The following is a 23,513-nucleotide window of genomic DNA, read 5'->3' as shown; positions in this document are numbered from 1 at the left end:
TAGCTCTAATAACAATATGGACAGCACCAAGGGGTATTACATGGCTGAACCTCTCTACTGAAACATAAGAGTGAAGAGTTCATGCCATTTTTTATATGAATTTATTTCTAATCTATGATTAGATTAGATTATTTCTAATCTAATAAATTATTTGTCTCCATTCCTATCCAGACATCTGAAGGGACCTGGTAAACTCTTAATTATTCTTAAACCTTGGGTCTTCCTGTATTTAGCAATAAAAATTACTATTAATTGAAGCTATGCTATAGAAATAACTATGATGAAAAATATTTATTTAAATGTTTCACAGAATGTTAATTTTCTTTTAATAAAAAAGAAATTAAAAAGCTGCTTCAGGGTTTTTGATTTCTCTATTAAGCAATGGTAATTTTGGATATTAAAAAATAAATTATGGTTTTCTATAATATTAAAATGTACCATTTTGAAAGCAAGCAAAATTCTGTAGACAGAAATATCAGTAGATCAATCCATTAGAATTATCCCCAGATAATTCTTTGCTTTCAAATGTATCCGTTCAAAACTGTCACTCTATAAGCTGTAAGGTTTTGTTTTGCTTGATCAAGAAATGAATGTGACTTTATGATCTGTATTCAACCATGAACAGCTGCTCATCAATAAAAAGTCATTAATGTCAGAACCGTGCTTTCCAGGTGGCACAGTGGTAAAGAATCTGCCTGCCAATGCAGGAGGTGCAAGAGACACAGATCCAATCCCTGGATCAGGAAGATCCCCTGGAGTAGGAAATGGCAACCCACTCCAGTATTCTTGCCTGGAAAATCCCACGGACAGAAGAGCCTAGTGGGCTATGCGTCTCAAAAAGTCAGGCCTGACTAAGCGACTGAGCACACAAATGTCAGGACAATGGGTCTAAGATTGTGCTTGAGGAAAAACCATTCCTTTAATGAAAAGTCAGGGAACTGAATGGGGGAAGATCTGGAAGCCTTACACTGTGTTTGCACCGTCTGCCCTACCTCCCAGGCAGGATGAGAGATCAGTTGGCAAGACACTACTCAGAACCTGGACAGCTCAGAATAAGGAATTCTACCCAGGCTTTGAACTGGGAGACTAAGTGGTGTGTTGAAAGCTGAAAGAATGAAAAAATCAAGCTGGTGATTGGGAACTGGGCAGGCAAATCAGAAGCCTTAACGTGGGCAAAATGGTCCTGACACAGAGTAAGTAGAGTTAGCTGTACCCCACGAAAGAGGGCTTCTCAGGAGGTGCTAGTGGTAAAGAACCTGCCTGCCAATGCAGGAGACATAAGATGCGGGTTTCATCTCTGGGTTGGGAAGATGCCCTGGAGAAGGGCATGGCAACCCACTCCAGTATTCTTGCCTGGAGAATCCCAGGGTCAGAGGAGCCTGGCAGCCTAAGGTCCATAGGGTCACAAAGAGTCAGAAATGACTGATGTGACTTCACATGCACACACACATGAAAGAGAGGCAATCCAAAAAGAGATATTTCACATATCAGGTTCTATCCCTTATGCTCCTCCCACTTGACATTTGGTGGTCCCCATCCCTACCCCATCCAAGACTTGGGCAGAGGACAGGACTTCACACTGCACACTTCCAAGAGTGGTCCCCAAACAAGACCTCAAATTATCGAGACTTAATTCCCAGTTATGGGATTAATGCTCAACAACTAATGATGACTTTTAAATATTCTTTTATAGGTATTTTTCCCTGGTGGCACAGCAGTGGAGAATCCATCTGCCAATGCAGGAGACATGGGTTCAATCCCTGGGTTGGGAAGTTACCCTGGAGAAAGAAATGGCAACCCACTCCAGTATTCTTGCCTGGGAAATCCTATGGACAGAGGAGCCTGGCAGGCTTACAGTACATAGGGGTTGCAAGAGTTGGACACAACTTAGCAATTAAACCACCACCACCACGTCGGTATTTTTAAAGCAAATTTTAAGTTTGCAGTCTAGCAAGATTTCTGTTTGTTTTCTTATTGTGCTGGAAAGCAAATATTCATTATTTGTTTCTAGAAAATATGTACCTTTTGTTTTGTTTCATTTGGAAATGGAAACTTTAATAAAGAAAACTGACAAATAATTTTTAAAAAGAAGAAAAGACAGAAGAGCCTGGCATGCTGCAGTCCATGGGGCGGCAGAGTGGGACTTAGCCACTGAACAACAACAACAACAAATAATAATAATAATAAATAGCTGAAGCAAGTATACACATCACTAAGGAAAAGCATTTTGAAAACATGTTCATATCAAGATGTAAACTAGTCTGGATTACTGGATTTGGGGAATCAAAAAAAATTCTAGAAATTTTTAATTATTGGAATTTAGGCATTTGAAGAAATTAAGGGCTAGAACAGGTGTTTAAGGGACTGTGGAGGGCAAAGTGGACCTTCAAGAGCTATGGTTACTAGGAATGATGTAGTGGTAATGTAGTAGTAACAGCTCTTATTTAAGAATGTTTGCTATACACCAGGTCCTGCCGTAAGAACTTTATAAGCTTTGACCATGAAGTAGGCACTATTACGTCCATTTCACTGATGAGCAAAATGAGGTTTAAGAACTAATACCTTATTCAAGGTTGTTACATAGAATAAATCCAAAACAAAGTCATAAACATTCTCTTTCTTCCCCTCTTGAGGATAAACAAGTTAAATTAATAGAAATGTGGTACAGATTTGGAGGGTAGAAGTGGTGAAGATATTAATACTATAAAGTAAAATAGGGAGATAAGTGTTGGTCAGGGTAACAGAACAACGATAGTTGTAGCCAAATAAAAGGAGAAAAAAGGCTGGTTGGGGAACAATTTGCAAGAACAGCTTTCAGTCTTTGACTATATAAATTTCTAACCTCCCTCACTGGTCACTTTACAACAGTGAAGCAGTTACTTCAGGGCCCCTTACCCACAACATCAAAGGATCTTAGCCTTTTAATAGCAAATGGCATGAAAAGAAAAAAAACAATCAGGCTTCAAAGAGAAATTCATAGAAAACACCTTAGTTTGAAGAAAGACTAACTTGGTAAGCAAGAGAGGAACAAAGGCAAGCACACGGTGAAATGTCACTTTTTAACTTTCAGTTAAAGGAAATTCCACCAAAAATTACTTGCAGAATCCTAAATTCTGAATTAAACTCGGGGTTTCGCACCTGTACAGTGGTAGATTGAATGAGATCTGACCTACCCAGGTCCAATATCCAGACACATGGGCCTCCCTCATTTTTGGCAATCTAGGCTCAGAGGTTAAAGCGTCTGCCTGCAATGTGGGAGACCTGGGTTCAGTCCCTGCGTCGGGAAGATCCACTGGAGAAGGAAATGGCAATCCACTCCAGTATTCTTGCCTGGAGAATCCCATGGACGGAGGAGCCTGGTGGGCTACAGTCCACGGGGTCGCAAACAGTCGGACACGACTGAGCGACTTCACTCACTCAAATATGTATTTATTTCTCTTGGTTCCATCTGGTAGGGGGATTCTGTGGGCTTAACAAAAAAGGGTATAGTTTGGAGCTGAGGCTCTGTGCACAGAAAGTAGAGAACACGGGAGAAGTCCATCCACTCCACAAAAACAGCAGTCTGCGCTGACAGAAACGGTCACAAAAAACCTACTCCTTTAATAAAATTAAGTAAGTTAACACTAGGGAAAAAAAAAAAAAAAAAAAACCTACTCCTAACCCAGCCCCAGCAGCTGCCACGCCAGCCGCCGCCGCTCGGCCCGCCCCCCAATGCTCATTGGTTCTCAGCCCCGACGCCGGACCTATAACCTCTTGCCTATTGGGCCAGACAGGACCTGGGGCGGGGTGCGGAAGTGAGAGCTTGGGACTCCTGAGAGCCGCCTTCTGGAGCGAAGGAGGAGGGGCAGGAGGTGGGACCGGGGGAGGGTTTCCCGAGGAGGGGGCGGCTATGGCAGCTGCGTGGAGGCAGCGGCGGCTTAGACAGAGCGCGCGCCCGGCTTTGAATGAGCAGGGCTGGGACTGAACCGGCGGAGCGCGAGCTCGAGGAAGCGACCGGCAGCGCGCGTGCGCGCGCCTTGCGTGCGCGCGCGGCTCGCGGCAGCTTGGAGCCTCCGCCGGGCGGGCGGGGAGGGGGAGGGGCAGGTGAGTGTGTGCGGCTCGCGCGCCCTCGAGGGGCTTCCCTCCCCCACCCCCATCCAGATCTGGACCCGAGTCCTGAGGAGGGGGGCGGGGTTGTCCTCTGCTGTTCTCGGGTTAGCCCTCCTCTTTGCCCCGCACTTCCCGCCCTCCCACCTTCCTTTTCTTTCACCCGGTCTTCCCCCCAACCCAGGCCGACTGCCACTCTAGGATACTGTTTCCGGGTCAGGGTGACCTCTGGGGTGAGGGACCTGCGACCCGGAGCGGGCCCCGGTCGAGCAGCCTTCACCATGCTTCTCTCGCGTGGGAGAGCGGCTGGCGGGGCCCCGGCCCAGAGTCTCCCCTCTCCCCAGATCTGCCCCCCCAAGGGGAAATTTGCCCCTTCTTCCTGCCCTTCCTCTACAGGCCTTGCTCCTTCCCAGACAGATTTTTCCAAAATCCAAATCCCAGTCCACTGGGCACCCACATGGAGCAATTGAGAGCGTTTCACCGAACGCCGTACGTATGGCGTCGGATTGTGTAACCTCAAAACGCTTCTGTCGATTTTTGCATCTGTACAGTGGGTATGATTTTTTTTTTTTTCATCAGTTAATTTCAGGTGGGTAATCTGAAGTTAAAGCATTTTAGTTTTGAAACTCGTTCCTTTTGAGCCTTTCAGGAGACTTTGCTCTGCCTTAGTAAGAGCCTCGGTGGTGTTCGAGGGTCTGGCTTTGCGTTGCCAGAGGCGGTCCGGTTTTGAACTTTACCACCTGCTCTGTCATTCTACTTCTTGTTCCCTTTCTCTTGCCGCTGCTGAACTTTGGTTTTTCAAATTTGAGTGAGGTCAGGTGGTTTTATTTTTGGAGCATTGCGATATACCGTAACCTACTTTAGAGAGTTACAAACTTAATTTAAGATTTCTGTACAGTAGTAGATCATATGGAGTTTCAAATTTTGGTATTAGGAAAATTCAGAACTATCGTTTTAGAAATTCAACAATTAATGACTTGTTTAGTGTGTTCCAACATAGATTTTGGCTTGGCTTATTTAACGATTTATGACATAGTATGATATAGTGACTACAGAAAAGCAGTTTACATGGAATTACAGGGAGGAAAGGTGCATTTAATCTTTCAGATTCTAATGCAGCATTCTTTTTTAAAATTGTAGGTGAATCTTTTTCACTTTACATAGCCAAGCTGTCATTGCTATTGATTTCCTAGAGAGATTATTTGTCCTTGATGCTTATTTCGGCTTTATCTCAGGGTTTTGTATTTTTGTAGTAATTTTTAAGGAAATCTTAATTTTTAAATTGTTTTAGCATTTCTCAGTCCTACTAAGTAGTTTGAAGCAGTCAAAATGCAGGTAGCCTAAGATGTGTACTTCTCAGATTAGTGATCTAGAGAGCATTTCAAAAATCAACTGAGGCATTGAGTGTCAAAGAGATCTCTTAAATGGGATGCGGTGTGGGAAGAACCTTGGCTTTGGGGTCAGTCTCTTTAACTTCTGGATGAGTGAATGTGAGTTTCACTAGTAGTTGAGCCTCATCTGTTAAATGGGAATAGTGAAACTCATCTCCTTTGTCCTTAGCATTCCCGTGAGACTATAGAAACGAAATAGATTGTCTTGAACTATATTGAGTGCTCAAGGAATGATAATTTCCCTTCCTTCAGCAAATATTTGAATACCTGCCATGTGCTTGACATTGGCTGAGACCTAGAAATAACCAAACTGAGCAAGACTGATGGGGCTCTGCCTTCCTAGAGCCTTGCATTGTCACTAGCTTTTGACACTTGAGCAACAGCGTGGTCTGTGTACTGGGTCAGTAGTATTTCCTATCACCCAGGGTAGTAGTATCTGTTACAGAGTGGATACTTGAACTGGATTGGAACAGTAAGTAAACAGGTCCCAAAGAATATTCCTGCCTTCAAATCAGTGTAATTGATAAAATAAAAACTGTTGCTTGATGTGGTCAACTTGATTACATTTCCCCACCTTTCAGTTGCAGTTGGTCAGAAAATTTATCTTGAAAATTATAATACCATCATTGAATTGCTAAGATAGTTTATTGTTAGTGAGGTATTCTTGGTTTTCGAATTAAATAGACCTAGGTTTGAATCTCGGAGAAGGCAATGGCACCCCCACTGCAGTACTCTTGCCTGGAAAATCCCATGGACGGAGGGCCTGGTGGGCTGCAGTCCATGGGGGTCACTAAGAGTCGGACACGACTGAGCGACTTCACTTTCACTTTTCACTTTCATGCATTGGAGAAGGAAATGGCAACCCACTCCAGTGTTTTTGCCTGGAGAACCCCAGGGACGGGGGAGCCTGGTGGGCTGCCATCTATGGGGTCGCACAGAGTCGGACCGACTGAAGCGACTTAGCAGTAGCAGGTTTGAATCTAGATCATTGGGTGTGAAAACATAAGCTTACACTTTGTGCTTCAATTCTATGAAAAGAGAACAATAATATCTATCTCATAAAATGGCTTTATGGGTTGAGAGAATACCTAGTGCTTGGCACATAGTAGCTGATCAGTGACTATTAGTTTTTCTCTTTTATTGTAAAAGCAAATTTTCCATAAAATGAAGATATTTTTAATTGCTAGGGAGAGAATTCTGTTCTGGTGTCAGTAATAGTCCCACTTGACAATTTACTGTTGAAACAAAACTTTAGATTTTATTTGCAGGCATCATTAGTCATTCACATTGAGAATACTTATTGAAAATGACACGTAGCAGTATTTATGGCAGGGTGATGACCGTTGTTACCAAAACTCCGCATGAAACTTATTCTCAAATCTTCATTCATATAAATCCTGAGACTGACTTTCCGCTCCAGTCCTTAAATATTAAACATCTTCTTCCTTCAAACATCCTGAGAGAGGGTCTCAACTCTTTCCCCTTTTCCCCCTGGTGCCACATGCTCTGCAGTTTCTTTCCTAGCTATCTTTTTTTTGTTTATATTTTTTTTCTGAAAATTCTAAATCTTCATTTAGGAAGTTTGCTTTCTTTTGGTTGAGTTTAATCCTTGACAAGTCAGCCTTAAAATGAAGCTTTTATTCATCATCTTAATTGTTCAGATTATTCTACTTATATGGAAGCAATCAAATCTTTCTTCCAGGTCTTACTTTGCAAACAGTAACTGGCAAGGTAACATGAACAAGATCCTCACAGGAAGGATTGTGCTGGAAGAATACAGTATATAGAAATAACTAAGGTACAAAATGGAAAATATAGGTACAGTAAGAGAAAAATACTGGAATTAAAACTTTGCAGTAGTTCAGCAATAAGTAATGAAGTCTTATGCCTGGGAGACCTCAGTGGAAATAGGAAAGAATATGGGCATTATTAGGAAACAGGATAAAGTCTTTTTTGTAGTTGGCATATAAGGGGATAAGACAAAGGAGGAGTCAAAGTTGTTGCATTTTTTGAACCTCTGTTGGGTGGTTTATCACTAGTAAACCACTGTTTGGAGATGTTTTTGACAGAAATAAGTTACTTGAACAGTGAGATTTTTAATATGTTTTTTTGTTCAATTTCTTTTAGAGTAACTGTTCTTTTCATCCTCTCAATTAGTACACCAACTCCAGAAATCAATGACTTGACCGTTGTTTCATGTACATATTTACTATTGTGTATCTGCTTTGTGAAGTGCCTATGCACAGCTTTCACCCATTTTTTAAAAATTAGGTTTTCTTACTGCATTTTGGGAGAACCTTATATATTCTGGATACAAGTCCTTTATCAGATATATGCTTTGCAAAAGTTTTCTCCTAGTCTGTGGCTTGTCTTTATATTCCCTTAACAGTGTCTTTGAATTATATAAATTTTTAATTTTGATGAAGCCCTGTTTATCCATTTTCTTTTAATGGGTTGTACTTTTGGTGTCATTATCTAAAAAACTCTTTTCCTAACCCAGGTCATAAAGATTTTGTCCAATTTTGTTTCTCTAAGCACTTTTGTAATTGGGTTTTATATTTACATATGCAATCCATTTTGAGTATTTTTTGTAAATGGCATGAAATATGGATTGTAATTCTTCAGGTTTTGGTGGTTTTTGTTTTTGTTTTTGTTTTGCATATGGATATCCAGTTTTTCCATTACTTTTTGTCAAAAAAACTCTTCTCCACTGAATGGGTTTTACATCTTCATAAATTTCAGTTCTTCATATTTTATGGGCCTATTTCTCTACCTCCCATTTGTTCCATCGATCTGTTTATCAATCTGTTTATCAATCGACTCCAGTACTATACCGTTTTGATTACTGCAGCTTTATAACATCTTGGAATCAGGTAGTATTAGCCCATCTGCTTTGATCTTTTTCAACATTGTTTGACCATTATAGACCCTTTATATTTCTATATGAATCTTAGAATTAGCTTATCGAATTTTAGAGAAAAAAGCCTCCTGAGATTTTGATTGGGATTTCATTGACTCTGTAGTTCAATTTAGAGTGATTCGCTATCTTAATAGTATCACGTCTTTGAGCCCTTAAAGATCTTTTTAAAAATTAATAAGGGTCTTTAAATTTCTGTCAGCAATATTTTGTAGTTTCCAATATATATGTTTTTCACTAGATGTGTCCCTAAGTACTTCGTATGTTTTGTACTCTTACAGATTCCTTAAAATTTTACTTTGTGATTGTTTGTTGTTGCTACCATATAAAAATACTGTTGATTATAGATTCCATTGAATTTTCTACATAGAGTATAGATACAGTTTTACTTCTTCCTTTCCAATCTGAATGCGTTTTATTTTCTTTTCTTGCTCGATTGCACTGGCCATACAGTGTTGAGCAGAAATGGCGAAAACAGATGTGCTGGTGGGAAGTAGCCAGTTTTTCACTGTTAAGTCTCAAGTTGCTATAGGCTTTTCATAGGTGTCCTTGGTCAGGTTGAGAAAGTTCCCTTCTATTTCTAGTTGGTTGTGAGTTTTCAAGGAGTTTTGTGTCTGTGTTCATAAGATATTGGTCTTCAGTTTTCTTTTCTGGTAATGTCTTTGGTCTAGATTAGTATCAGTGTAATGCTAGCCTCAAAGAGTGAATTAATAAATAATCCCTTCCTTCCGTTTTCTGGCAGTTTGTATAGAATTGGCACTACTTCTTAAGTATTTGGTAGAGTTCACTCATGAAACCATCTGGGCTTAGGGGATTTTTAAGTATAAATTAAATATCTTTAATAAATTTAGAGATTTTCAAGTTATCTCTGTCTTCTTGCTGTGTTTTCATAACTTGTTTCTTTCAAAGAATTTGTCGATTTCATCGTGTCAAATACAGGGATAAAGTTATATTTTTCTCAATATCCTCTTCATATTTGCAGACTCTGGTAATGTCACCTCTCTTTTCTGATATTGGCATAATTTGTTTTTAGGGACATATGTTTTGGATTGTTATGTACTTTTGATTAACTGACCCCTTTATCATTATGAAATGAGCATTTTTATGCCTGCTAATGGTATTTTCCCTAAAAATCTACTCTCTGACATTGAAATATTTTAACCTTTTGCTCTTCTGTTGAGTATTTTTTATCTCCTTTGTTGGCTTTTTGACTGTAACTGGACTTTACCCCTCAGAGAATATGACTTAATAGATTTGCTGGTGCGGGTATAATGAAATGTATCTAGAAGTTGAAAAAGTTTAAAAATATTTTGAATAGTATTTCTATGTTCATATGATTCAAATTTCAAAAGATAAGGAAGACTCAGTACATTCTGTTCCATACACTTTGATTTTTCCTAGAAAACAAATTATAAATAAATTGTAAATAAATATTTAAGTACAACTTAGAAAACCACTCTGAGAATATTTTGAAAAGGCTTTTTTCCTCTCAACTGTTGAAAACTCTTCAGAACTTTCTTGTCAACATGATTTACGTTTTAATTTTTAAATTTACTGTGTTTTATCTGTGCTGTCTAAAGGAAAGTAAAAATATGTCTGATTTTTACAGTTCAAAATAGGACTTTTCAGGTTGACTTCAGAACATAAATATAGCTTATGAAATCACCCTAATGCATTTATTTTTGTGCTTTTTTCCACAGGTTTTGCTTTCCATCATGGCTATCACACAGTTTCGGTTATTTAAAGTTTGTACCTGCCTAGCAACAGTATTCTCATTCCTAAAGAGGTTAATATGCAGGTAAAGAAATTTTATGTTCAGATTGATCTGGTTATCTTCTTGCTAATTTTGGATACCTTCATAAGTTCAAAAAGGCAGGGCATATTATATTTAAGCTAAGCATCTTGATTGCAGTATTCATACATTAATCTCTAGTAGTTTTTAAAATATTTTCTCAGATTTTTATATGTTTTTTCAGATCTAGAAAGCAGAGGTTCAGGTCTTTTCATCAGATTCTTACATCTTCCATTAAAATAGCATTCTGTACTGTAGAATTTCAGAGATAAGCAAACCAACTTTCATATTGTAATCATTATGAAGTTTTTATGTACATAAGTGTTTTATTATCAGGGTATTTTTAAGATGATTAGGTGGAATTAGGCATAGGTATTTCTTTACATAGTACATTATGAGTGTTATGTTTATATTGGAAAAAGAAAAGTTTAACAGAAAAACCCCAAAGAAAATAGATTTTCTTTTTTTTTTTTGATCTTTTAAATAATATTTCAGCATGTACTGGGAGTCCAGGCTAGGTAAGTCCTTCTGCTTCAGTAAGTCATTCAGAGACTTGTATTCCTTCTATTTTGTCATTCTCCTGTACCCAAGAGATACAGTTCCTGAATGGTATGCCAGGGCACTTCAGGGCTCGCATTACAGTCACAGGGGTACCGAAGGATACTCTAAATTTCTAACAAAACACGCTGAATGTGATAATGTCTATTGAAATTATACAATCTGTTGGCTCAAGATAGTTCACGTTTGTAACATTAGATCCTGCAGTATTACTTTTGATGATGTTCTTGAATATTTGAGATAAGTTTTTGTTTACTTGTGTTTGCAGTGACCTATCTTTACAAAGCTAGGATTTTAGGTTGTAATTAAGAGCAAGCACTAAATCAGAACTAACATAGAACAGAAAATGAAGCTGACAGAATCCAGTCTGATTCCAAGGCTTGAGAAGCTATACAGTACCCAACAGGTACACACATTCTCTTAGTAAGTTGTAGTTATTAAAGAATGAAATGAAAATGTTTTTTCTCTAATTTCATATGTGATTTTTCCTAATGGCTACTAAGCAGATAGGACATACATAAGTATTGTTTGGGCCTATGTACTTAATCAGTGGAACTGTTAGGTATTTCCTTTGGCCTAGAGTACTGTGAAAAAAGCACCTACAGAGTAAGAGTCAGATAGAGAGGAGATGGAGGGTAGTCAGCTCTCTTTTTTAGTGGATATGATTTAGAAAGTACACATAATTCTGTTCACAGCCTACTGTCCAGAGCTTAGGCACCTAGCTACAAGGGAGGCTAGGAAATGTATTCTCTGACTAAAGGGCCATTTTATAACTACTAAAACTCTGAGGATTAAGTGGCATAGAATTTATTGTTAGAAGTATCATGACCAGAAAATAACTAGGTTAAAGCAGGATGAGAATGGGTATTAATGCCAGGAGACTAGAGGTTGAAAGGAATAAGTTGTTTTAACTGTGGTGATAAATTCTAGGTGTTTTTCTCTTTGCATCTGTTATTTCAAAAAATTTTTGTTGAATATAAGTTACTTTTAATATAAGATATTGCAATTTTCTATCATCTATATACGTTTCCCTGGTATCTCAGTGGTAAAGAATCCACCTGCAATGCAGGAGATGTGGGTTCCATCCCTAGGTGGGGAAGATCCCTGGAGTAGGAAATGGCAACCTGTTCCATTATTCTTGCCTGGAAAATTCCATGGACAGTGGAGCCTGGCGGGCTGCAGTCCCTGGGGATACAAAATAGACCATAGTACTTTTTAATGCATCCTTTAAACAAATAAAATAAGATTTCTAAACTTAGTTGACTTTATCAACTAGCTCTAAGCAGGTGTTTCATAGATTATTTGACATGAAGCAAGTGACTAATCATTTATAATAGCTATCATTTTTTAATGTCATTAAAAAGCAGGCACAGTCTCGTGTCTCACTGTTTTAAATATGTCAGTTAAATCTTCACAGCAACCTTGCAAAGGTCAGTTTGAATACCTGCCTTTTACAGATGAGGATACTGAGGCTCAGACATAGGTAATTCTAACTAGATTCATAATTAATAGAAGTAACATTGAAAACCATGGTTTACACAGATTCCATTGCCCATGGTCTTAACAACTCTATGACAATACCTATCTGGTTTCATGTAGTACTTCACTAATCCTTGAAAGTTACGGGGTACAGTTTACAATTCAACCCAGTGATTTTCAAACTTTTCAGTAGTTTAATAGTAATCTTAATAAGAAACCAACTATGTAAAACAAACAAAAGCCAGGCCACCCTGGTTAAAGCAGCGTAGACATCCCAGAGCATCACCCACAGAACTCACAGAACTCTCAGGAGTGTGATTTGAAACCAGTTTCTGGTTTTGGTTTTGGCTTTATAGTCCTCCTGAGTTTGACTCTAATTCTGAGTCCTAAGCCAAAAAGCAGTGTGATATTCTGGTCCAGTATTTAAAAACATTGAAAAGATCTCTAATATATGCCTTTCTTTTCATATATTAACAAACAACTGTTAATTATTAAAGTAAATAATTTAAAGCTGCAGAAGACCTTCTCTATAAATCTTAAGTTACTGTCTTTAGTGCTTTTACTTATGCTTGTTTTGGTGGTTTCTTGAAATAAATTATTTCATGTTTTTGTTTTAGATCTGGTAGAGGACGGAAATTAAGTGGAGACCAAATAACTTTGCCAACTACTGTTGATTATTCATCAGTTCCCAAACAGGTAAAACTTTTTTTGTACATTGAATAAGTGCTCCCGAACCATATTTTTCAAAGTGGGTTGCAAACTATTAATGTGTCATGAAATTAATTTGGTAGTCACGGTCAGGATTTTTGTTGTTCTATTGTTAAATTTCTTTATTCTAAAATTTTAACTTTATTCTTTATTTTCTATTTCTCTGCTGAGATTTTCTATTTTTTTCTTTGGTTTTAAGAGTGTTTGCTGTTGCTTATTGGAGCATTTTTGCAATAACATATTTAAAGCCTTAGATAATTACATCATTTGTATCATCTTGGGTTTGTTGTCTGTTGCTTGACTTTTTCAAGTTGAGATTTATTGATTCCTTGTTTGCTGAATAATTTCAAGTTATTTCATGGATTTTTTTGAATATTATGTTTGAGACTATATCTTATTTAAATCCTATAAAGAATGTTATTATTTATTATTTCATCAGGCAATAGACCTAGTTAGGGATAGATTGTAAGTTCCAGTCCTCTTTCTGTGGGCTGTAGTTCTAATATCAGTTCAGTTTTTGAAGCATTTTCTTTTGCTTTGTTTGGTTGTTTTTATTTTAATGGTTGGAACAGAATGTCTAACTCACAGAGTGTTTCTTTCTTAACTTTTGATCTAGTTTTGCTATCTGGCATAAAATGTATATTTTCCCATTGGTCAACAAATTTTGAAAAAACCACTGTTTTAGAAAGCTCATTTTTGTAATGAATGATGAAATTTTTGAATGACAATGCTGATCATTTAAATTTAGACAGATGTGGAAGAGTGGACTTCCTGGGATGAGGATGCACCCACAAGTGTCAAGATTGAAGGAGGGAATGGGAATGTGGCAACACAACAAAATGCTTTAGAGCAACTGGAACCTGACTATTTTAAGGACATGACACCAACTATACGGAAAACCCAGAAGGTACGTTAAAGATGTGTGCTCTTGGAAATTAAACTATGAGACTGCGCTTCAGATTCCTGTAATTAAAGCTAGACAGTATACTTAGTATTTGGTAGAAAGCCTATTTCTAACTGTCATTGTGTTTTTTGTCATATTAGAGAAGTTTATATATTCAAGTGAGCTGGCCATAGATCTGGTAAATTGTACCCCCACATCTTTTAAAATTATATCTAAGCGTTCATAGAAATCCTCCTGTATGTCAGATTCTAGACTCCAGTCTCTACTGTGAAGACTAAACTGAACAAGATACAGTTCTAGCCTTGAAAGAATTCATAGTACAGTGATTTCTACAAACCAGTAATACTGATAGTATCCATTGTTTATAACATTATCAAACTGATGCAGAGCTCTGAGAACTTAGAGTAATTGTGGTGGGTTTGCATAGTCATTCACACTTTATTTTATCCCTTTTGAATTGAATGTGGACAGTCACTTCAATATGCAGGAAATTATTAGCAAAAGAACAATGGCTAAGCAGTTTTCTTTCTTTTTATCAAAATAGTACATGTACATTTAAAATTTATTTTTAAATTAAAGATATAGAAAAGCTTATAATGAAAAGCAATACACTTCTGCCCCAACATTCTTCAAACCAGTTCTACTAAAAGCAGCCACTCACAATTTTTTCTGTTTATCTGTATACAGTATTCTTATCTTGCTATTCTTAGGCCAGTCACAGGTATTGTCTACCAGCTTCACACTGTGGTAAATGGGGGTTTATTTCATACCACCCTTACACCCATTTCAAATAATGTAATGCTATTATTCCCGTCTACCTCATCAATCATCCTGCTGTTTCCAAAAAAAAAAAAAAAATTTACTTTAAGTGCCATTTCTTATTCAGTCAAGCATAGAAAATATTTCCTATGAATATATTTCATAAAATGAGGACACTGTTTATTCTGCAGTTCTCTAATAGGGTTTTCACCCTCTTCTACCGTCCAGTCAGTTTTAGCTGTACATTTATTTTTAGATGTTCAAGGCTGATAACATTGACATACTGTAATCATAGTTGTTTTTATTTGTCCAAATGTCTCAGTGCTGAAAAGCATTAAGTTGTATATTTTTCAAGGAGTTTTAAGTGAATTTCTTAGTAGATGAATGCTTTTTGTTTTGAAAGTCTATTGCTGCTCTTAATAGGAACTTAGTATATTACAAGTAATACCTTAGTAAATTAGAATGAAAGTACTTTTAAGGTACAAAGCTAATACTACTGGCTTGAAAGAGTTAATGTGTTCATAGGTAGCCACATGCTTGGAGAGCTGGTTATACTTTTGGTAGGACAGTGACCCTATCCTACCAGAGGATATGCTTTAAGAAAATATAGAACAGGAAAGAAAGGCAGAACATATTTTGAATAATTATAAAATGCTTTGGTCAGTTAATTCTTCTCTTTTTATAGAGTGGTGTGTAAAATGTTTCCATAATTCTATTTCAATTAATCTTTCAGATCATCATTAAGAAGCGAGAACCATTAAATTTTGGCATCCCAGATGGTAGCACAGGCTTCTCTAGTAGACTAGCAGCTACACAAGATATGCCTTTCATTCATCAATCTGTAAGTATGTTAATTGTATCTAGGCAAGAGATTGTTTTTTTCATTTCTGTTTTTTTTAAGGAAAAATAAAAAAATTAAAATGACTTGAACATAGTATTTGTATGACTTTGGAACTGGTTTAGCAGATCAAGAGCAGTTGCCAGTCCTGTCCTTTTATGAGACTCTAAATTACATCAGATACTAAGATCAGAGTCCACTGCACACATAAAAGATGGAGACAAAAATGTGAAAATATAAAAGTATGACCTTTAAAGAGATTACCCCTAAAATCTAACCTCAATAGCAGCTTTTTTTAAAGTAAATTATGAATTATTAAGTTAAAGACTTATATGTACATTTAAAGTGTGGTTTAACTTAAAATGGATTTGACTTAAATACAACACTTTTAAGGACAAAAGTAGTGAAGAAGGTATATGTTTTCAACTTTGGAGGCCATCAGATTCATCTTTGAAACTTTTGAAACACATCACTGTCCAAACCCATCCCCAGCTTTTAAGTATTGATATGTTTTGATTATTTTATGCAGTTATCTTACTCATTTAATTATTTCCTCACTAACTAAACATTCCAGAATGAGCATTTTCATTGGTTTCTGGAAGGAAAAAGTGAACTTAGAGGCCTGGCCTGGGGAATAGTGGAAGCTAGTGTGGCCTGCCTAATGGTATCAGGTAAGACAGGCAAAAGGAAGCACAATACAAAAGTACTCCAATAAAGAGTAAACTTTTCCTGACTTGTCATTTTTGCATGGGACCCAGACAATAAGTGCCATTGAAAAGTCTAGAAAATTACTTGTGCTTAAAGGGAGATGACTGTACTAGGTTGGAAACGTAGGTTCTTCGAGTTCGTTCACCTTCCCAGCCGAAGAGTAGTCCAGTCAAGCATCTAATCCAGTGTGGGGTCAGCCTCTCTCTTCTCTTTCCCCCCACTTACACACTCCTTCTTCTTACTCAAGAGAGAGAGAAACAGAAGGTATGTCCTATTCTTATTTTTTCCAAACTAAAGTAGGAGAAAGTAAAGGAAAAGTTAGGAAAGTAAAGGAAAAGTTAGTATATTAAAGGAATATTCTTTAAAACATGAAATAGGAAGAAAGCTGGACTTGCTGAGACTTACGTATGGAAGGTCATGCGTCTCAGGAAACCCCTTAGTTCCAGGCACACCAGGGGCAGTCATTTGATCCTGTAGAGGATGTGATAAGAAAGTGAAGAAGACACAGGGCAGTGATGAGGTCTGAGTTATGCTTTAAAATATATCCTCTTCTTGACCACTGAGTGGAAAAAGGATGAAGCGAAGTTAGTCTCTCAGTCGTGTCTGACTCTTTGTGACCCCAAAGACTGGGGCTCGCCAGGCTCTTCTATCTGTAGGATTCTCCAGGCAAGAATACTGGAGCGGGTTACCATTTCCTTTTCCGGGAGATCTTCCTGACCCAGGGATCGAACCCAGGTCTTCTGCACTCCAAACTGCAGGTAGACTCTTTACCGTGTAAGCCACCAAGGATGGCTCTTGACTGTTGTAATTTTGTTTTGTTTTGTTTTATTGTAGCCTGAATTAGGTGACTTAGATACCTGGCAGGAAAACACCAATGCTTGGGAAGAAGAAGAAGATGCGGCCTGGCAAGCCGAAGAAGTTCTGAGGTATTTGAGTAATATTTACACTGTCGCTGGAGTAGAACCGGTTTTGTTCATGTTACATTTAAGGTCAAGAAAGTATCTTCTGCCAAATGTTATATTTTTCTTCCTTCTCATTTGAGCCTTAACCAATCTGGGATAGTTTTTTTGTATTTCAGACTACATGTACTATTTTATATGATTAAAACCTCACAGAAACCAACAATTTAAAGCATTATAGATACAAAAGAATAATTTACTAACGAAGAAGGAGATTGTCTACATACAGACACCATATTGTACTGTATGCTTCATACTTCATTCCCTATAAAATGTATCTCTTGAAATGTGAGTCACGACGATGTATTAATATGTTCTCTGGGTCAGAAATTGCAGCTTTAGTTCTGTTTCCCCATGGCCTAGCATAGTCCAGCCCTGCTCGTTCAGTATAGTAGTGAATAGCTCCACTGGGTTTCTGTGGTCGTGTCCGCTCTTGGCTGCTGCACGCGGGATCTCTCTTGCAGTGCCTGGACTCTGTTGCAGCGCTCGGGCTTAGTTGCCCGTGGCCTGTGGGATCTTAGCTCTCTGTGCATGTGTGCTCAGTCGCTAAGTTGTCTCCAGCTCTTTGTGATCCCAAGGACTGTAGCCTGTCAGGCTCCTCTGTCCATGAGATTTCCCAGGCAAGAATACTGGAGTGTGTTGCCATTTCCTTCTCCAGGGGATCTTCCCAACCCAGGATCAAACCCAAGTCTCCTGCTTTGGCAGGCGGGTTCTTAACCACTGGAAGCCCCCAGCACTGCTATTTGAAAGTAATGTGTGTTGCACTCTACATTTGTATGTGTGTTTCACCTGAGGTACTTGAAAGCCCTGAGGTAGATAACATAAGTCATAATACTTACTGCCTACTCTACAGAAGATACTTTTTCTGGAGGTTTACAAGTTTGTTTTTGTTAGTTATGTTCTTTTTTCTTTGTTTTTGTGAAGAGTAAACTTAATTCTTGCTACTACCGCATTAGATCAAAGAGTAAAAAGAAAATTTACCTTGAGAGTTTGTGACTGTTATCACTGATAAAAACTCTATGTAAATATATCTGAATTACTTTTGCATTTTAAAGATGATAAAGTAAAATATAGCAGTATGTTTTCTTCAAATATGGTTTTTATAATTGGGATAAAAAAATGAATTACCCTTATCTGACCATCTTGAAACAACTGGTTTCATTTTTGTATTTTCCTTTCCCATGTTTACCAATAAATTGTAATTACCTTGAGTAGCCAGCAGAGGGTGCAGTTAAATAACTGAGTTAAGACTGACTTTTTTGGTCTTGTCAGTACTGTTTTCAGCATTTTTTTTTTTAAACAGAAGGAGGTCACATTATAAAAGTCAGTAAAGGTGTGACAGTTTTAAATATTTAGTTCCTGTTTGATAATCATTCAGTATAAAGGAAACAGTTTTAAAACTGTAAACAGCAACATTTATGTTCCATGAATTGTCAAAAAAAGATGTCACTTTTTTAAACTCTATTTCTTTTGGATATATATCATAGAAGTCTGAGTATTTTTAGAACGTTTTGGAATTGGGACTTAGTGATGATTGGTTTATCAACCACAAGGATAAAGGAAGGGGCTATTCATTTTGAATCTAATCATCTTAATGACAGCACTGTAGAGTTTATGAGTTCACTGATCATAGCTGAACATTCACGGTATAAAAACCATCTCTTTTTCACCCTGTCATCGTGCACCCTGAACAAAACAAGACAAGACAAAAAAACCTCCGCAAACTCCGTGCTTTTGAAACAACAGCTTGGGAGGCGGAGACTATTAGTCAGTAATAGACATGCTTCAAGCTGCAAGTTGCATAAGTAGAGCCAAAGACACCTGGAGGCTTCCATATGTTGTTACCACCCCCAGGAGAACACTGAGAATTTTAAAAGTGTATCCATAATCCATGGCTTCTATCCTAGCCTGTTTCCCATTGCTACTTTAAATACTACCAGTACTATGATCAGTATCATTAAGGAAAAAATTCTGGTACTTTAATCATTCCAGACATGTATCTGGACAAGAAAAATATATTTTATCAGCAGTAATGTCCAAGTTGCCTCTGGTACCAGGAAGATTAATTGTTGATGCTTATATTTCTGCTGGTAACTAGGTCAGAGCTGGATTATCTTATTTGTTTGTAACCTAGCAAGCCTTTCATAATTCTTTTTCTTTTTTCTGCCACTGACATTTTGATGTTTTTAGTGCATATTATCAGTTTTTCTTGAAAGTGAACAGAGCTAATGAAAAGTAGATTTTTTAAAACTATTCTTTTGGAATTTTAATTAGTTGGTGGTGATGGTCAAATGTTGCCTAAAGTAAGTCTCTCTACTTTGTTGAATTTTGGTCATCCATACCTCTGCTTACTCCCATTTATAAGTATGACTGAGAATTATATATATACCTTTCACTTGCTATAGCCAGCTTTGAGCTATCCCGTGTATGGGTAATGCACGTTAGATTTTTCTATATATAACCCAGTGTTGCCTGTCCTGTGCCCTACTGCTTCCTTCCTCAGCCTTGCATGCTTCTTGACTTACTTTCTCAGACCCTAAGCCTTCAGATCCAGGACCAGCTTCTGTTCTCCATTCTCCTATTTCATTACCCTACTCCTGTCCCCACTTTCCATACGAGTCAGTCAATAAAGATAGAGCACTTATATGTGGAATCTAAACTATGACACAGGGACTTCCCTGGTGGTCCCAAGGTTAATACTTTGCCTTCCTGTGTAGGGATGCGGGTTCGATGTGGCCAAAAAACCAAAACTCAAAGCAAGCAAAGTTGTAACAAATTCAGTAAAGACTTTAAAAGTGGTGCACATCAAAAAATCATTTAAAAAATAAATAAAATATGATACAAATGAACCCATCTACGAAGTAGAAACAGACTCACAGACATAAAGAACAGACTTGTGGTGCTGGGGTGGGGTGGGAGGTGGGGGTATGGATGGGGAGTTTGGGATCAGCAGATGGAAACTATTATATATAGAATGGGTGAACAATGAGGTCCCACTGTATAGCACACAGACTACATTCAGTATCCTGTGATAAACCATAATGGAAAAGAGTATTAAAAAGAATATATATATGTGTATATATAACTAAATCACTTTCCTGAACAGTAGAAATTAACAGAACATTGTAAATCAACTATAGTTCAATTTAAAAATCAATAAAGATAGAAGTGTTTAGAGGTTCTATATCAGTAGAGTTAGGGAGGAGCTGGGAGAAGGCACTTCATAAAGTATAATTATTAAATTTCCACCATTCTGTCCCTTCATAATTGAAGTGAAGTGAAAGTTGCTCAGTCGTGTCTCACTCTTTGTGACCCCATGGCCTATACAGTCCATGGAATTCTCTAGGCCAGAATACTGGAGTGGGTTGCCTTTTCCTTCTCCAGGGGAATCTTCCCAACCCAGGAATCAAACCCAGGTCTCCCACATTGCAGGCAGAGTCTTTACCAGCTGAGCCACAAGGGAAGCCCAAGAATACTGGAGTGGGTAGCCTATCCCTTCTCAGTGGATCTTCCTGACCCAGGAATCTAACCAGGGTTTCCTGCATTGCAGGTGGATTCTTTACCAACTGAGCTATGAGGGAAGCCCTTCATTAGTAGAGCTAGTTAAATTTTAATCCTTAGAGTTCTAGCTTCTAATTGGAAGGTATGTCTTTGCATTTTGTTTTTGCATTGTGCTCTGTACGTCTGTGTTCTTGATATCCTTCAGCTGACAAGCTTTTAACTATTGTCATAGCAGGATATTTAGTCATAAATATCAGGCTTTTCTCAGAAGGAGATGTAGTCCAATGGAAATAGTGTTTTAGTGAAAATAATCTGAAGAAAAGGAGTCAGGAGATATAGGTTCTTAGCCTTATACTTAATCTTATGACTTCGGCCGTTTTACTTAGCCTGAATGCCCCATTTTAGTTATTCTTAAAACAGAGATAATACCTTTTTTATTTTGTAAGTCATGTTCTAAGGATTAAAAGAAGTACTATTTTGAAAATCCTTGAAATTTTCAAAGCAGTGAGAAGAATGAAGACTTTTTAAACTTACATTTGATGATAGTTGAAGGGAAGTGCTCTTTCTTTCTGGACCTTATTTGCCATTTTACCTGTGTAGTGTTCTCTAACGGAGAAGGCAATGGCACCCCACTCCAGTACTCTTGCCTGGAAAATCCCATGGACAGAGGAGCCTGGTGGGCTGCAGTCCATGGGGTCGCTAAGAGTTGAACACGACTGAGTGACTTCACTTTCACTTTTCACTTTCATGCATTGGAGAAGGAAATGGCAACCCACTCCAGTGTTTTTTCCTGGAGAATCCCAGGGACAGGGGAGCCTGGTGGGCTGCTGTCTGTGGGGTCACACAGAGTCATACACAACTGAAGCGACTTAGCAGCAGCAGCAGTGTTCTCTAAAAGTAAAAATATGCTTCTTTTCAGGCAGCAGAAGATAGCAGACAGAGAAAAGAGAGCAGCAGAACAACAAAGGAAGAAAATGGAAAAGGAAGCCCAGCGGCTAATGAAGAAGGAACAAAATAAAATTGGTGTGAAACTTTCGTAACAAATGTTCTTCAGATGTCCTAGTGCCAGTGGGAGAAATGCGAGCTCTACAAGCCAAGCAGCATTTATATGGAGCCAAAAGTATTTTCAGAATACAAATACCCTGCTTGATTTTAATGCATTCATCAGCCAGCCAGGACACCAGGATTCTCTCAAAGCCCCCTGAACTCTTAGTGACTGAGACTCAGAGAACAAAAAAGACTTATGAGACAATATTTTCTTCAGTGTGTTCCAAGTGTACGACAATTGTTTGTTGTAGAAAAATTATTACAAATGGAATATATCAGTACCTCTTCAAGCTAGTGTTTCTAGCTGATTCAATGGGTGTAAAGAATTCTATGATGGGAAAGAATTCTGCTGTCTATAGTGCTTTCCTTCAATGTGTATAATGTTAAAATAAATAATTTTAAATATTTGTTTGTTTCCATGATTACCCAACCTAAATCAGACAGACTTGCAGGGCTTTAACTTCTTATTTCTGTTGTCAGAAGCTCGTGTTGGCATATATTTGCTCTGACTTGAACTGGCATTCATTAAGGCATCTGGTCATTTCAGTTTTCAAGAAAATGACGTTAAATGCAATAATTTTATTTATCACAAACATTTTATACGTCATTGTTTTCTTTTAGATGGTGTTGTAATGTTTTACTTATTTGTAATTTATATTGCATGTATAAACATACCGAAAATAAGCTAAAATGGCAAATTTGTTTTACATTATTATAATTTGTGAGTTTTAAAAGCTAGTATTTGTAGTTTTTCTCTGTCATTGTAGATTTTAAGATGTTATGGTATCTTTAAGTACCTTAGCTCCTCTCTGCCAAAAGCCATTAATTTACAAATGCATAAAGCCTTCAGTTCTACTGTTTCAAAGCTTTTAGATGATTTCTGTATCAGTTTTGTATAATGACATAATGCAAGTTACCTATGTTGTTTACTAAGGTAACATTGATTTATTAAACCAAGATAGGAATAATAATACTTCTATTTTTGGATGTTGACAAGCTCCAAAATAGTTTTCAGAAAATAGATATAGACTGTGTTCATAGGGGAAAGTGTAGATTTGATAGTTTAAAATCTCATTAATTTTGTCTCCCCATTTAAAATACATCCAGCCTGACCTTCTTTGGCTTTGGAATTTAAGATTTTTACTTTCTTAAAAATTGCTGCCCAAAATTAACATTTTGTGAGTTTTTAAAATGTCATAAATACAAGCCAAATACTGCTAATTCATTGGCATTAAAGTGATATTTCATAGTAAAATCACAAACTATACAATAAACTCCTTAAGTTCTTAGCCTAAGCATCTAGACTAAATGCGGTTGTTTTTTTATTTTCTTAGAATTTTTATTGGAGTATTGTTGATTTACAATGTTGTGTAATTTCAGATGTACAGCAAATGAAATAGGTTGAAATTTAACTTTGGTAAAAAGCTTCCTGTTATAGCCCCAAGCTATATTTTCAGTTATGGTTATTAGCTTTTGCCAGTGAACTCCCTATTAAATAGAATTAGACTCAAATTTGTAATAATAAATGAATTTATGTCCTTTGTATTTATTTATTTTTAGTTATTATGGGAATGCTACATGATTTCTCTAAACCGAGGGTTCATAAAGGCTAATTTTCCTTCAGTACAATTGGTTTTTACTGCTTTTCCCCAGAGTGGACAAATATTGAAGTCTGCTTTGGTCATGATTTTCATGGGTGACCTTTTTTTGTTTGATTTTTTAATTTTTATTTAGAAGTAAAGACTGGATGGAATCACAGTCTGTATGATTAATTAGGAAGAAAGAGATTTTTCTCATGGAAAGAATAGAGTGAATTCTTGTATTTTTTGACCTCTGTTGGTGTAAACTAGATTCCTGTGTTTTGCT

At 37.4% G+C, this 23,513-nt stretch overlaps 1 protein-coding gene across 5 annotated transcripts; it reads left to right on the top strand.

Annotated features, from left to right (window-relative positions):
- Positions 1–3,776: 3,776 nt before the first annotated feature.
- EBAG9 (estrogen receptor binding site associated antigen 9) lies at positions 3,777–22,942 on the top strand. 5 transcript variants are annotated; one of them, XM_005215580.5, is made up of 7 exons: positions 3,777–3,851; positions 10,095–10,192; positions 12,841–12,919; positions 13,680–13,838; positions 15,328–15,435; positions 16,975–17,066; positions 21,520–22,942. In XM_005215580.5, the coding sequence occupies exons 2-7, from the start codon at positions 10,110–10,112 to the stop codon at positions 21,638–21,640; spliced, it is 642 nt and encodes a 213-aa protein (XP_005215637.1). In that variant the 5' UTR covers positions 3,777–3,851; positions 10,095–10,109; the 3' UTR covers positions 21,641–22,942.
- The last annotated feature ends 571 nt before the right edge of the window (positions 22,943–23,513 follow it).

This window comes from Bos taurus, chromosome 14 (genome assembly GCF_002263795.3).
Source record: "Bos taurus isolate L1 Dominette 01449 registration number 42190680 breed Hereford chromosome 14, ARS-UCD2.0, whole genome shotgun sequence".
Taxonomy (NCBI): domain Eukaryota; kingdom Metazoa; phylum Chordata; class Mammalia; order Artiodactyla; family Bovidae; genus Bos; species Bos taurus.
The sequence above is the reverse complement of the archived record's forward strand: the minus strand, read 5'-3'. Positions and strand labels throughout refer to the sequence as shown.